Source organism: Meles meles, chromosome 1 (genome assembly GCF_922984935.1).
Source record: "Meles meles chromosome 1, mMelMel3.1 paternal haplotype, whole genome shotgun sequence".
Classification (NCBI taxonomy): domain Eukaryota; kingdom Metazoa; phylum Chordata; class Mammalia; order Carnivora; family Mustelidae; genus Meles; species Meles meles.
In genome coordinates this window covers 28,907,027-28,918,883 of record NC_060066.1, presented here as the reverse complement: position 1 = coordinate 28,918,883, position 11,857 = coordinate 28,907,027, and the positions used below count along the sequence as shown (strand labels likewise).

The 11,857-nt window shown below is 43.5% G+C and overlaps 1 protein-coding gene across 2 annotated transcripts; it reads right to left on the bottom strand.

Annotated features, from left to right (window-relative positions):
- Positions 1-958: 958 nt before the first annotated feature.
- Positions 959-11,203, bottom strand: KCNV1 (potassium voltage-gated channel modifier subfamily V member 1). Of its 2 annotated transcripts, XM_045986036.1 has the most exons (5): positions 10,971-11,203; positions 10,300-10,567; positions 9,302-9,779; positions 7,844-8,373; positions 959-4,572 (listed from the first exon to the last, which is right to left on the bottom strand). In XM_045986036.1, exons 3-5 carry the CDS (start codon positions 9,766-9,768, stop codon positions 4,061-4,063), a joined length of 1,509 nt encoding a protein of 502 aa, XP_045841992.1. In that variant the 5' UTR covers positions 9,769-9,779; positions 10,300-10,567; positions 10,971-11,203; the 3' UTR covers positions 959-4,060. The 2 variants fall into 2 exon arrangements, with proteins under 2 accessions (XP_045841992.1, XP_045842076.1); XM_045986120.1 differs by lacking the exons at positions 10,300-10,567; positions 10,971-11,203 and having other exon boundaries at positions 9,302-9,866.
- Positions 11,204-11,857: the final 654 nt, after the last annotated feature.

The following is an 11,857-nucleotide window of genomic DNA, read 5'->3' as shown; positions in this document are numbered from 1 at the left end:
CATGTTTATATGTTGATAGAAATGATCCAGTAGCAAAGGGGAAAATTGATGGTGTCGTAGGAAGAGGGGCTAGGCTCTCTGAAGCCATGTCCTAAAGCTGGAGAGGAGGGAGAGGATGGACAGTTCAATGCACATAATAGGAGGAAAGGCAGAGTGAACAGGCACAGGTGGAGGTAGGTGGATAAATGTGGGTGTCGGCCCTTGTGGAAAATTCGAGTCTATTTTCTGAGTGAAAGTGCAATGAAAAGGAGGTGTTGGAGGTCTATATTTATCTAGAGAGTGAACACATTCAGGAATTGCAGTATGATTGCTTAGCAGCATTAAGAACCCATTTGGGGTTGTAGGCAAGAATGTAAAAATGAAAGCAGTCTGCATACGTTGGTTTTTTTCCTGTCCTCATGATCAGCTCTGTGGGGGCAGGCGCACGGAGGCACGAGATCGGATCTAATTAGGGTTTGAGTCTTACTGATTCCACACCAGAAGAGCGCGGCAATGGGAGTGGAGGGGATAAGCAGGGGAGTGATTCTAACAGAAGGCAAGTGAGGACGTTTCCCATTAACCCTAAAGCGTGCCACATAAGAAATTGCCAGTGGGGGTTTATGAGTAAAACCCTCCTATGGGACATTTTATTTCATGTATCAGCATGGCTTGGAAGGAGGTTTGGGAGTGGTGGTGCTTTGTGAAGGAAAATCACCAAGGGAAGCCCTAAAACATGTTATTTGTAACTGGTATCTTGGACCTGAACTGAAGGACTGATAAGACAGAGATATTAATGGTTAATATTTCAAAAGAGCAGGTTTTCATGTTAACAAAATGTTTCAGCGGAAATGTTCATCAAAGCATTAATCTTACCCAGTGATAACCTTTTGCTCTGATAACTTGGGCCAGCATGTATATTTTCTGCAAAGGCTTAGTCAAAGATTAATCAGAGTAAGAATTCCACATTGAAACACAGCACTGAGTTTTCTACCTCAGTTTACTTCTTTATGCACCCAATACATTATACTCAACACTAATTTGCATTAAAATGATAAACACAATTCCTTGTGTATGAAAGAACCCAGTAACACACGATCATCATGCCACACTTCTACTAGAGACATCATAGTGACTTCTTAAAATTGCTCTTTTAGATGTTCAAGCATTACCTCTGTGCACGCTAATGTTTTTAATTAGTGTTCTCTAAAAGCTTAAAGAAAGCCAATAATTCCATTATTTATATTTCCAAATTAAATACATTGTTTTGTAGCAATAATTCTTACATTTGTGAAAAAATACTAAATGTTTTTCAAATGATGGGATATAAAATTAACAGTTATTTCATGTTATTTAAATTAAATTTGGTTTGCTTCTATGTACATTGCTGAATAAGTACGCTGATACTTTCTCTAACAGAGAAATTGACTAAGCAATGGTATTTAAAATTTTCTTTTGAAATGTCCGCATCTTGACAAAATATATGATGCTAACATATCACATTTATGAAGTACATGTTAAGAATCTTTGATGGTAGAAAAAAGTATCTCTATGGAATACATACAGTTTTTTCATTTTTCTTTTGTTTTCTAGCTATTAGTTATTCTAAAGATATTTTTCTTGTCTAATAATGGCTATAAAGCAAGACAATAGCTGTTCCTTATAAGCACCATTCCACCTCTGAGAATAAGCTGTAATTTTTCTTAAGGCATTATTAAACTTCTGTATCCACAAGAAATTGGCTTGCCTGGCTACGAAGTGAATCCCTATCCACAGGCTGTGTGGGAATAATGAAATCTATGACTTTTAGGAGTATCTTTTTTGGGGTCCACCAGATTGGGGTTCATTCCAAACTCTATCACCAGTATGTGGAGTGTGTGAATTTAGGCAGGTTCTTTTACCTTCTTATACCTCAGTCTTACCATCTGTGTTCGGCTCAAACCCTCAAATAGAATATTAAATATAAGAGAATAGGACTTGTCTGGTTTAAGAATCTCTAGTACCCAGCCCATAGATGACCCAGCCACAGATGGATCCTAAATAAATATTTGTTGAATGAATAAATAAGTAATAAATAATAAATAATAAACTAATACTTAAAACAGTATAATAATGTTTAATAGGGATATTTTGGGATTAATGACATCATACACAATGAGTATAGAACACAGACCTGGATCAGAGCAACTGTTCTTAATGAGGAGAGTTCTAGAGAAGCCACGGAAAGTTTGGCTTCTATACCTAACTTCTGTTTCATCCTCAGACTATGGATGGGATTTACACTAGAATTAGTGGCCCTATGCTATACTCCAGCACCTGTGAATTATGTAAGAGGGAAAATATTTATTTTATTACCATTCATATCTCCTAAATCTTTCATAATATTTGGGAGAAGTGGAAATAAGCCAAGTGGATTAAAATGTTTTAGCACAATCTGAAACTCATGACATCACTGAAAATGTTTTCAGAGCTTAAGCATGCATACCAGAAAACCGGAGGTCGTGTATATGATATTTTATTGATTTAAGATGCATATTTAAAATTTTTACATATCCAAAATCTGGATGCATTTTATAATCGATGGCCTCTTATAATTGAATGGCTTCTCTCATCTTTCCTCCCTCCCTCTCTTCCTCTTCTTCCTTCTCCCTCCCTGTCTTCCTTCTTTCCTTCCCTCTTTTCTCCCTTCCCCGCTTTTTTGTGGTTCATAATACAATAGGGTGTTTTAAATAGACTTGGTGAACTATGGTATAGCCATATATTAAAGCATTATTTCTCAATGTGTATTTCTGAGCACCATCTAACCCTGGCAAAGAGCCTCCTAGGCATTTTTTCCTCTAATTTTCCACCCCACGAAATTTTAACACCATAGATATACTCTATATCTGTTCGTGTACTGCGTGTATATATCTGTTTTATGAATAAAAGGACTGATATTTTTGCCCCCAAGAACCAATTTCACCCCCTTGGAGGCACTGTTAAACACGCTGAAAATGCAGGTATTAGTTTTTAAAATCTCCTCAACTAGACTATCGGGAATCATAAACTAATTCTCAGGTTTAGAACTTTTGGTTTTAATCATATAATAGAATGTCCATGAATTTCCTCATTATCACAGATGCACGCTGAACATTTGCTGTATGCCCCAGCACTTAGAGAGCTATATTTGTTAAAAAATAAAAGATCTTCCAGTTCAACTGGTGGTATCATTCGACATATCATTCTCATTTTATGAAATAAGACCATGTAATAATTTCAGCATCTATATTTAGGATGTTCACTACTTCACGTTTATATATTTGTGATTTTAAAGACATAATTTGAACACTACATCAATAAAGAGATTTTTGAAGACCCTCTGACTTCCCAGGGATGCAGAAGATGCCTGCTCTAGGCTACAGGAATGTAATCAGTGGGGAGGATGAGAAGGCACAGTTCTCGAAGTCTCTATACAGCCTCTTCTGCTGCTGGCTAAGCAGTTTGGGGGTTCCCACCGCCGATAGTAACAATGGGAATCAGAACTTAGTCCCTCTGTGACCAGGGGTTTGCACCAGAGAGAAGACAGGGTCACCATCTATGGCTGTCAAATCAGGACTTTTGCTTTCGAAGAGAATTGTTGTATTTAACAGCTTTAACTGATGGAGAAAGGAGTGATTTATTTACTTGGAGAATGTCTTTAAATAGCCAAGTTGTTCAGGATGTTCCTAAATATTCACTTATCTTTGCTCTGGGCTACGCAATTTAACTCCCATTCTCTTAAATTTAGTGAAGCAAAGAACTTCTAAAATCAGTGATACGTAAAGCTTTAAACTTTGTGGTTTGTATTGTACTCTTATTTCATAGTTGACAATTCAAACATTTGGCCTCCTTGTGTTGGGTTGTGTTAAATGACTAGTTTTGAGACTCAGTGTGCACTTGGTTTGGGGGACGTGAACTATTCTAGCAGACCAAGCAATGTATCAGTAAAAACTAACACGGGTGATACTCAAAAGAGACTCTTCAACAGTACACAGACATCCATATCGAGACTTTATCAGTTGGGTTTAGTTGTACACAAGCTTTTGTACATAAATTGAAAGTGAATTCAAAACCAGAAATCATCACCCCCACTGCTCCTAGTACTTGCCCTTTCTCTGCCTTTTAACCGAAGCATCTCCATGATGCTCCGGGCGTAGACATCCCTCAAGTTAACGCTGATATAGGAATCAGTGGCTATATTCTTGGTGAGTTTCTTCAGAGCCTCCCGCTGTCTGACGGCTGCTTCCTTCAGCTTTAAGGTGAAGTAGCAAGCGGAGAAGCGGTCGTTAATAATGGCGATAGGCAAGGCCAAGACAAGGATTCCTGATAATATACACATGAAGGCCACGATTTTGCCTGTGGTGGTGTCTGGTCTAATGTCCCCGTAGCCCACAGTGGTCATGGAGGTTGTGGCCCACCACCATGCACAAGGGACACTTGTGAAGGTTGTGTCAGGAATGCTTTGCTCAGCAAAATATTCCACAGTTGAAAATATAGAAATTCCCACAGACAGAAATAGGAGCAGTAGGCCGACTTCTTCGTAACACTGGGTGATTGTCATCCCGAGGGAGCGTAATCCTGGAATAGAACAACTGTCGTCAGTCACTGGCGCCCCTTCCTCCCCTCGCCACCTTCCACTTCCCTTTCTTCCCCTCTCCTGCCTGGCTCTCCACCCACAAACATGCATTTCACATCTAACGTGTCTCCAGCATTGGGCAGTGTTCTGGGGCTACTGAGATGATAAATCATCATCTTTTCCTTCAGGGAGCTCATAGTCTCGTTGGTGGGGCCAGATTGCAAAGGATAGAAAGAAACCTAGTTAGGTTCATTCATCTACTTATACATTTACTAAACACCTACTATGGAAACACACACAAAAGGTGACATACGAGGTTACAAGGCAGGCAGAGGATGATGACAGGAATGACGCTTTAGTCCACGCTACGTGGCAAGTGGAGGGCTCACTTGGCCAGGCCTGCATTTCCACGCATCACTTTGGCACACTTTTCTAATGACAGTTTAATGCTGTCTCCTTCCATTTTATGTGTCTGCTCTATTCACTCTCCTAACGAAGCTGAACATAATCAGGACACTGTTATCTGAAAGCCAGAAGCAGTAAGGAGTGTCCACCAGGAGAACGAAGTGAAGTGGCAGCAGCAAGTTAGGCTTCAGTGACCGCACTGACATGAGACCACGCTATGTACGTTCACAGGGCATCTTAAAGGCTTATCAGGAGGGATTCCTGAACTCCCGTGACATGCACTGAAACTCGCACCCATAGTACCAAAGCTATAGGGAAACATTTCCCTGGAGTACATAGAATTTCTGCTTTCCTGTAAGGGGATAGACCTGAATACAGATTATTCTTTCACTGCGAAAAGGTATGGGAGACTGAAGCTACCAGGAAATTCACTCACTATGAGGCATTGCTGCATTCCCTACTCCTATGTGAAGATTCACTGAACCCCTGCGAGACATACCCAAGAGAGTCCAATCCCATCTCCGGAGAAACTCAGCCCTAAGGAGAGTCAGATGAGCCCATAATGGAACTAGAGTTTGAAAATGGCATCTCCCCCGACACCAGATTTCACAAACACTGCTAAAAATTTTGAAGTCATATCAGCCTGAAGGTCAGGCTGTCTCTGAAGGTCAGAGCAATACCTTTTAGAATCATTTTAATTTTTATTCACTAGAGAGTATTTGAAATTGCATTAAAATGCCATTTGTACTCTCATTATTTTTAAATTTTGTTCTTAAAACTTTAAGATATTCTTAAATTATTTACCAGCTATTTTTAAAGATTAAGGAATATTAATTTTGACATTTAACTTCAAAAGAAGATTTTTTTTTTAGAATATCTTTTAGGAAATTGACCTTGATGTGTCTGCATTGAACTGAGTTTCTGAAATACATTGACAGCATGAGAAAAAGCAGTGTTTAGAAGACTGTTTTCATTTCAAGATGAAATGTTCTAAATAATTTTGTAAAGAAACACAAAGTGGTCGGAATTTCTGTATGTTACATCTATTAACTCAGATAATACTCAAAAAACAATATGAGATTGATGCAATTATTATGCCATTTTCCTGAGGAGGAGACTGAGACACAGAGAAGTGGCATGTCTAGTACAAAGCTACACAGCCAGGATTTACACTTTAGCTCTCTGGCCCACCCATTGTTCTCCTGTTTTTCTAGAATACCTCTCAACTTGTATTTATAGTTAATACATAGGGAAATATGTCATCGATGTCTATATATTGCTAAATGTGATGCGCAAGATAAAATTGTCAAATATTTATGTAAGCGTTCATATCCTTTCAATAAATTAGGGCTTTATTAATACTTTGTACTGCTTTGGAACTAAAAAAAAAAAAAACTTTGAAGAGGTGACACTGTGGAAATTACTATTATTTTCTTTTTCTTTTCTTTTGGGGAAAAAATGTAGTCTTCACTGGGTGTTTTTAAATCGAATCTTGTAAGGAGTTTATAAATACTAGGAGAAAGCATCCTATTATGTGTGTCAGAAAACAAAGAGTGGTACTTCTAAAAGTTGTTGGAAACCCCATTATCAAATCCCTGCTCTGTGAGACTAGCTAGGAAAATACACTACCAAAATTATGGTAGGAGAAGTCCTAATTACCTCAGACATGTGGGGAAAAAAAATATTAGAAGTTAAGTTCTCCCTATATGAATAGGGAGAGACAATGACCCTCATCTTCGTTTAGGTGACCAGTCAGGCATATATTTAGGGAAATAAGGTGGTAATGGGACTTTCTAGCTAAATTACTTGTATTTTGTGTATTGCATTAATATGTACTGTCTTAACACAGTTTCCTCCTACTCCAGTGTTTTCTAAAGTGGAGTCCACCAAAATCCCTTGTGAGCCTGTTAAAATGTATGCTCCTCAGTCCACCCCCAAATATTAAAATCTGTCTCTTCACAGATTGGGGCTCAGAATTTGCTTGGTAACAAGCTTTTCAAAGGGTTCTTATTTTCATTAAAATCTAACATAAGGGAACTCCAGAACATCTAACAGTCACAGAACAAGCCACTGAGAATTCTTACCCTCAGGAACACAAGAATCATCCTTAATGGATTTGTGACTACCCCAGACCTTGACTCTAACTTTCATGCACAACTGAGTGTTGTATAGGGATTTCTCTAGGGAGAGTGTTCATTAGATTTTCATTAGATTTTAAGGAATTCCTGTTACCATCTCTCTCATGCATCCAGGTTTACAGACAAGAAAATTCTCAGATAACTAAAGCATTAAAGCATTTAATCAGTGTCTTCAGCTTTCTTCCAAGGCAAATATATCCATTGTCTCTTCAAAAAGTATGGGATGGCCACCAGTGCCGGTCATCGCACTTTCTGCATGGCTAAAGAAAGTCCTACAAGGCTGACTTTATTTTTGCCCAGGAATGTGTGGGGTAAGTCCTTCCTTGGACAGAGAAAAGAAACTGGCTTATGTCCCTATATATCATGAATAATTTATGCATCTCTTTATGTGCTGTTTATGCATATTTTATCTAAAAACTTCTATGGGCAGAGTGTCTTTAATTTTGTAAAACTTCTGAGCATTGGGTTAAAAAAATTGAGGTTAATAAGCGGTCAAACTGTTTTTCACGTATCTTATGGAGAGAAGGAGTGGGTGAGGCATCTTCTCCTCTATACCTGATAACAACTTCAGGATTTTGCTTCCCAACACCTTTTTGGAGATCCTGGTTGGGTAAAGGATGGGAGTTGGTAATTCAGAGTATCAATTCACAGTCACTTCTCTTGGGCTGTAGTCAAGCACTAATGATTACAAACAACGGCAAATTAAAAAGCATCACTGAAATTTGAATACCTGTGGAATGTCTGCCCAGCTTTAGCATGCGTAGAGCCCTGAGCAGCCTCAACACCTGCACAATGCGCCCCACATTTTCCAGCTCCTGGGTCGTCTGGCTCCCACTCAGGCTCTCTACCAGAAGAGTGATGTAGAAGGGCAAGATGGCTAGGAGGTCTATGATGTTCGGCACCTTTCTCAGGAAGCGGCACCTGTCCCGCACGCACAGGAAGCGCAGGACAAACTCCCCGGTGAACCAGCTAATACACACGTACTCCAGGATTTCCAGCAGCTGCAGGTCCAGCCAGCTTAATTCAGCTGACATCAGGGCCATGTTGACGATGGACACCACCACAAAGATGATGGAGATGACCCCAAAGATTCGAGCAGCTGTGGAAGATCCAGGTTTCTCCAGGATGTTCCAGAGCTTCTGCCGGACAGTGGGACAAGGTCCTTGGGAGAAGTCTTGTTCACTCTCATGTTGACTTTCCTGGTCTTCTGTGTCCTTCTTAAAGTCTAACGTTTCACTCAGCTCCTTTCTTCTGAAGTATCTTTTAGAGAAAACAACTTGGTGATTAATCTAACTTTTCAAAAATATAGATGTCAAAAGAAAATTAAACTTAGAAGTGAGGTCATGCTTTTTATTTTGGTAAAATGCAGGAAATGTCCATTCTTATTTTACCCAGGCTGTCTCCTGCCCACAGTACTCAAAATTGGTTCAGGATTATTATTTTTAAAATGACCCTTTCTTGGTGGAAGTTTATACAAAAGGATTTATACACAAAAAATCTACTTTAATGCATTTTATTACCCATTTTTCTTGTGACAAGAATATAAGTTTGCCATATGGAACTTTTGTGTGCGTGTAATGGAAAGGTCTTCATGAAGAACTAGCACTAATAGCAAGATAACAGCAAAGCCATCATCAAAGTCCCACAAACATTCACAGTCAATGAACCAATTTTTTATCTCCTGTATTTAAAGCAGTTCTCTCTCCAAGTTTAAAGTTAGTGTTCTTCAAAAACAAATGATGTATTATATGTTGGCTAACTGAACATTAAAAAATGTCAAAAAAGAATAAAGAAATAAAAAGAAAATAAAGTTAGTGTTCTAGGTCTGACAAATGATAAAGCTCCCCACTGAGACCTCCATCTCTGGACACGCATCTTTTGGATTGCAGCTTTTCTGACTCATTTATTCCATCATCAAATATTTATTTCAGGCCTGACCTCCTTTACCTTAAAAACGAATCGGCACACGTTCATTCAAAAAAGGAAGAGGTACCAAAAGTTCCAGTCCAAAGGTGGCTCTGAGGCTTTCCAGAACTCATTGCCACCCCACCTCAACAGCTCAGAAATGGCCTCAGGTTCTCTGAGGCCTGGATCCAGCGAGGCTTGTGTGAAGTTCCTATCTTACCTCTGCTGCCCTCTCCCCACTGCGCCCGCCTCCCCGCCCAGCCACCGCGCGCCTCTTGGGTACCTGTCCCTGCAGCAGGAGTCGATGCTGAGCTCGTCGATGCCCCAGTACTGGATCTCCTGAAGGAAGGAGAGCGCGCACAGCTGCTCCATGACGTGCAGGCGGCCCGTGCGGTAGTAGTGCAAGACGTAGCGGAATGCTTGCGAGCTGCGGTCGAAGAAGTACTCGTTGTCCACGGGGTTGGCATCATCGCAGAACTCCAGGGGGCTGGGCACGGCGGCCAGGGCCCCGGGGCGGCGGCACGAGGCCACCACCACCGCCAGCTTGCCAAGGCGCGTGTGCGGGAAGCAGGACAGCGCCTGCTGCGAGAGCACGAAGCGGCTACCGCCCACGTTGACCGTGAAGCAGTCCCCAAGCGCCAGGGGCTCCCCTTCACCCTCGCTGCAGAAAACACTGGAGTCCAGCGAGGTCAGGGAGCAGCTGTCCAGCGGCGAGTCCGGCGGCGCCCGCCCTCGGGGAGGCAGCTCCATCCCCGCCGCCGCTGTGTGAGGGCGCCACAAAGTTGGGGGGCGCGCCGGAAGCCTCGGTCCGGCGAGGGTGGTGGCACGGCCCCTGGTGGCAGCCGGGATTTCCCTGACTCCCGAGGGGGGTGCCTCCCGCCCGCGCACCCTTCCACTCTCCACCCCCTGCGCTCGTTCCGTCTGTGGCCGCTAGGGTGCGGCGAGTGCGCGATCGCAGCGCTCGCGGGCCGGGGCGCCGGGGCTGAAGGGTTGTGCTGGGGGGTGGGGGGAAGCTCAGACGCGGTCTAGCCGGGGACAGTTCCGGGGCACCTTCCCGGGCGCTGAAGCCTTTCCCGGACTCAAGATCCCCCCCGACCCCTACTAAGTTTATGCTGGAGATTCCCCGCCCGGGAGGTGTACGGATTCAATGCTTCGCTACCGAGGGGGTGGAGCGGGCGGGGAGGGAAAGGTAGGAGATCTAGAGTGGGGGAGGAGGACAGGATGACTCTGAGCTGGGGGGAACGAACCGCGGCCAGGGGCGGGGGTGGTGGTAAGACTCACTCCAGCCCAGGAGACCAAGAGGAAAAGTTCAGAAAGCAGGGGAAGTGGTAACTGGTCTGAGTTCTCTCCAACTTGAGACTGTATTCCTCCGTCGTCTTTTCCTGCGGCGGCTTCAGAGGCCTCTCCGGGAGTGGTCGCTGGGGGCGTGAGCACGTGGCGGAGGGTGCCCAGGGCGAGGGGGCCACATCATCTGCTCCCATTCATTCTCATTCGGGTCTGATTGTCACTCGCGCTCTATTTTCTCCTCCCTCCCTCTGGTTTCGACCTCCTGGTTGAGGAATAAGGATAATTGGTTTTGACTTTTAACTGAAGTCCCAGTGAGTGACTAAGGACTAGGGATCACCGTTTGCCGCCGTGTATCGAGGCACTTTGCGCCCTTGGGTTTAGCCATTTCTGCCGGCCCAAGTTTCCCAGAAAGCAGGCGTTCTGGGCTCGTTCTCCGGCACAGAGCGGAGCTCTCATTTTAGGAGAAGGGAAGGCAAAAAGACAAGGAATAGAACAGGCGTGGGCTGGGGCAGGAGTTTAAATAGTAACGACGACTCGGTAAAGGGAGCAGCCGAGCGCCGTGCCCAGGTGAGACTAGAGGCGTGCCCACCGGGCCCCGTGGAGTCGCGCCCCGTCCAACCTGTTGGACACGGGGCGGGGGTGGGGAGGAGGTCAGGGTGACTCACCTTCCGCTCCCTGCACATCTGCGCAGCGCTCGGAGGCCGCGGCTGGTTAGGTCGCCTTGCTTAGATCTCCTGGTGTGCACGTGAGGTCTGACTTGACAGGTCCGGGAAGACTGTGTTCCAGGCGGAGCTCAGCGCCGGCGCTCGCTGCTCAGACTCGCCTCATCTCCACCGCCTCCGGCTCCGGCCCCTCGGCCGCCCCCGCCCGCGCTAGCGAGCAGTTCGCGGTTTCCAGCACCAGCTGTGGGGAATGCTGCGAGCCGAGGGAGGTGAGACCGGAGGAGGAAGAGAAGCACTCGGTGACTCTGAATATTATATTCATCCTGAAGACAACTCAAGGATTGCTGTTTGGATTCCCGTTTCCCTGAGCTGTGTGCTCACAAACGCTAAAGAACATAAATTTTCCATAAGTCTGCGAAACTCAGGATTAGGGTAGTTATAGTAACTGCTTTGTGTGGCATGGTTCAGGGTTTTCTCAATATTTCCAGCAAGCTTCTGGGAATCTTGCATTTTTCGAAAAGTCTTTGCAAGAAAGTGTGAAGCACACATCTTTTCCTTTTTGCAAGTAGTTTTAGAGACCATATATAAAGAGATGAGCAGGAAGCTTAGTACAGTGGGAAAAACTTTCATAAATTGACTCGAAACTGGCTGTTTGGCTCTGGCTTTGCCGGATGGCTGTGGGACCTCCAGCTGTCATTTACTTCATGGGCCTCAGTGCCTTCCTCAGCCAAATTTCATGTTTCAAAAAAAAAAAAAAAACAAAAAACCAAACCAAACCAAACCAAAACAAATCAAAAAACACCCAAAGGCTCACTTGGGGCTTACTTTATGTCAGGAAATTTTGTAGGCTTTTTACTCATTCCGTGCCTTATTTAATCATAATAACAATA

Excerpts from the sequence above, each read along its gene's own strand:
- KCNV1 (XM_045986036.1), bottom strand. The coding sequence starts at position 9,768 with ATGGAGCTGCCTCCCCGAGGGCGGGCGCCGCCGGACTCGCCGCTGGAC. Across the intron at positions 8,374-9,301 it reads GACTCCTGCTGCAGGGACAG|ATACTTCAGAAGAAAGGAGC; the intron begins GTACCCAAGAGG and ends TTTCTCTAAAAG. Across the intron at positions 4,573-7,843 it reads GCTGGGCAGACATTCCACAG|GATTACGCTCCCTCGGGATG; the intron begins GTATTCAAATTT and ends GTTCTATTCCAG.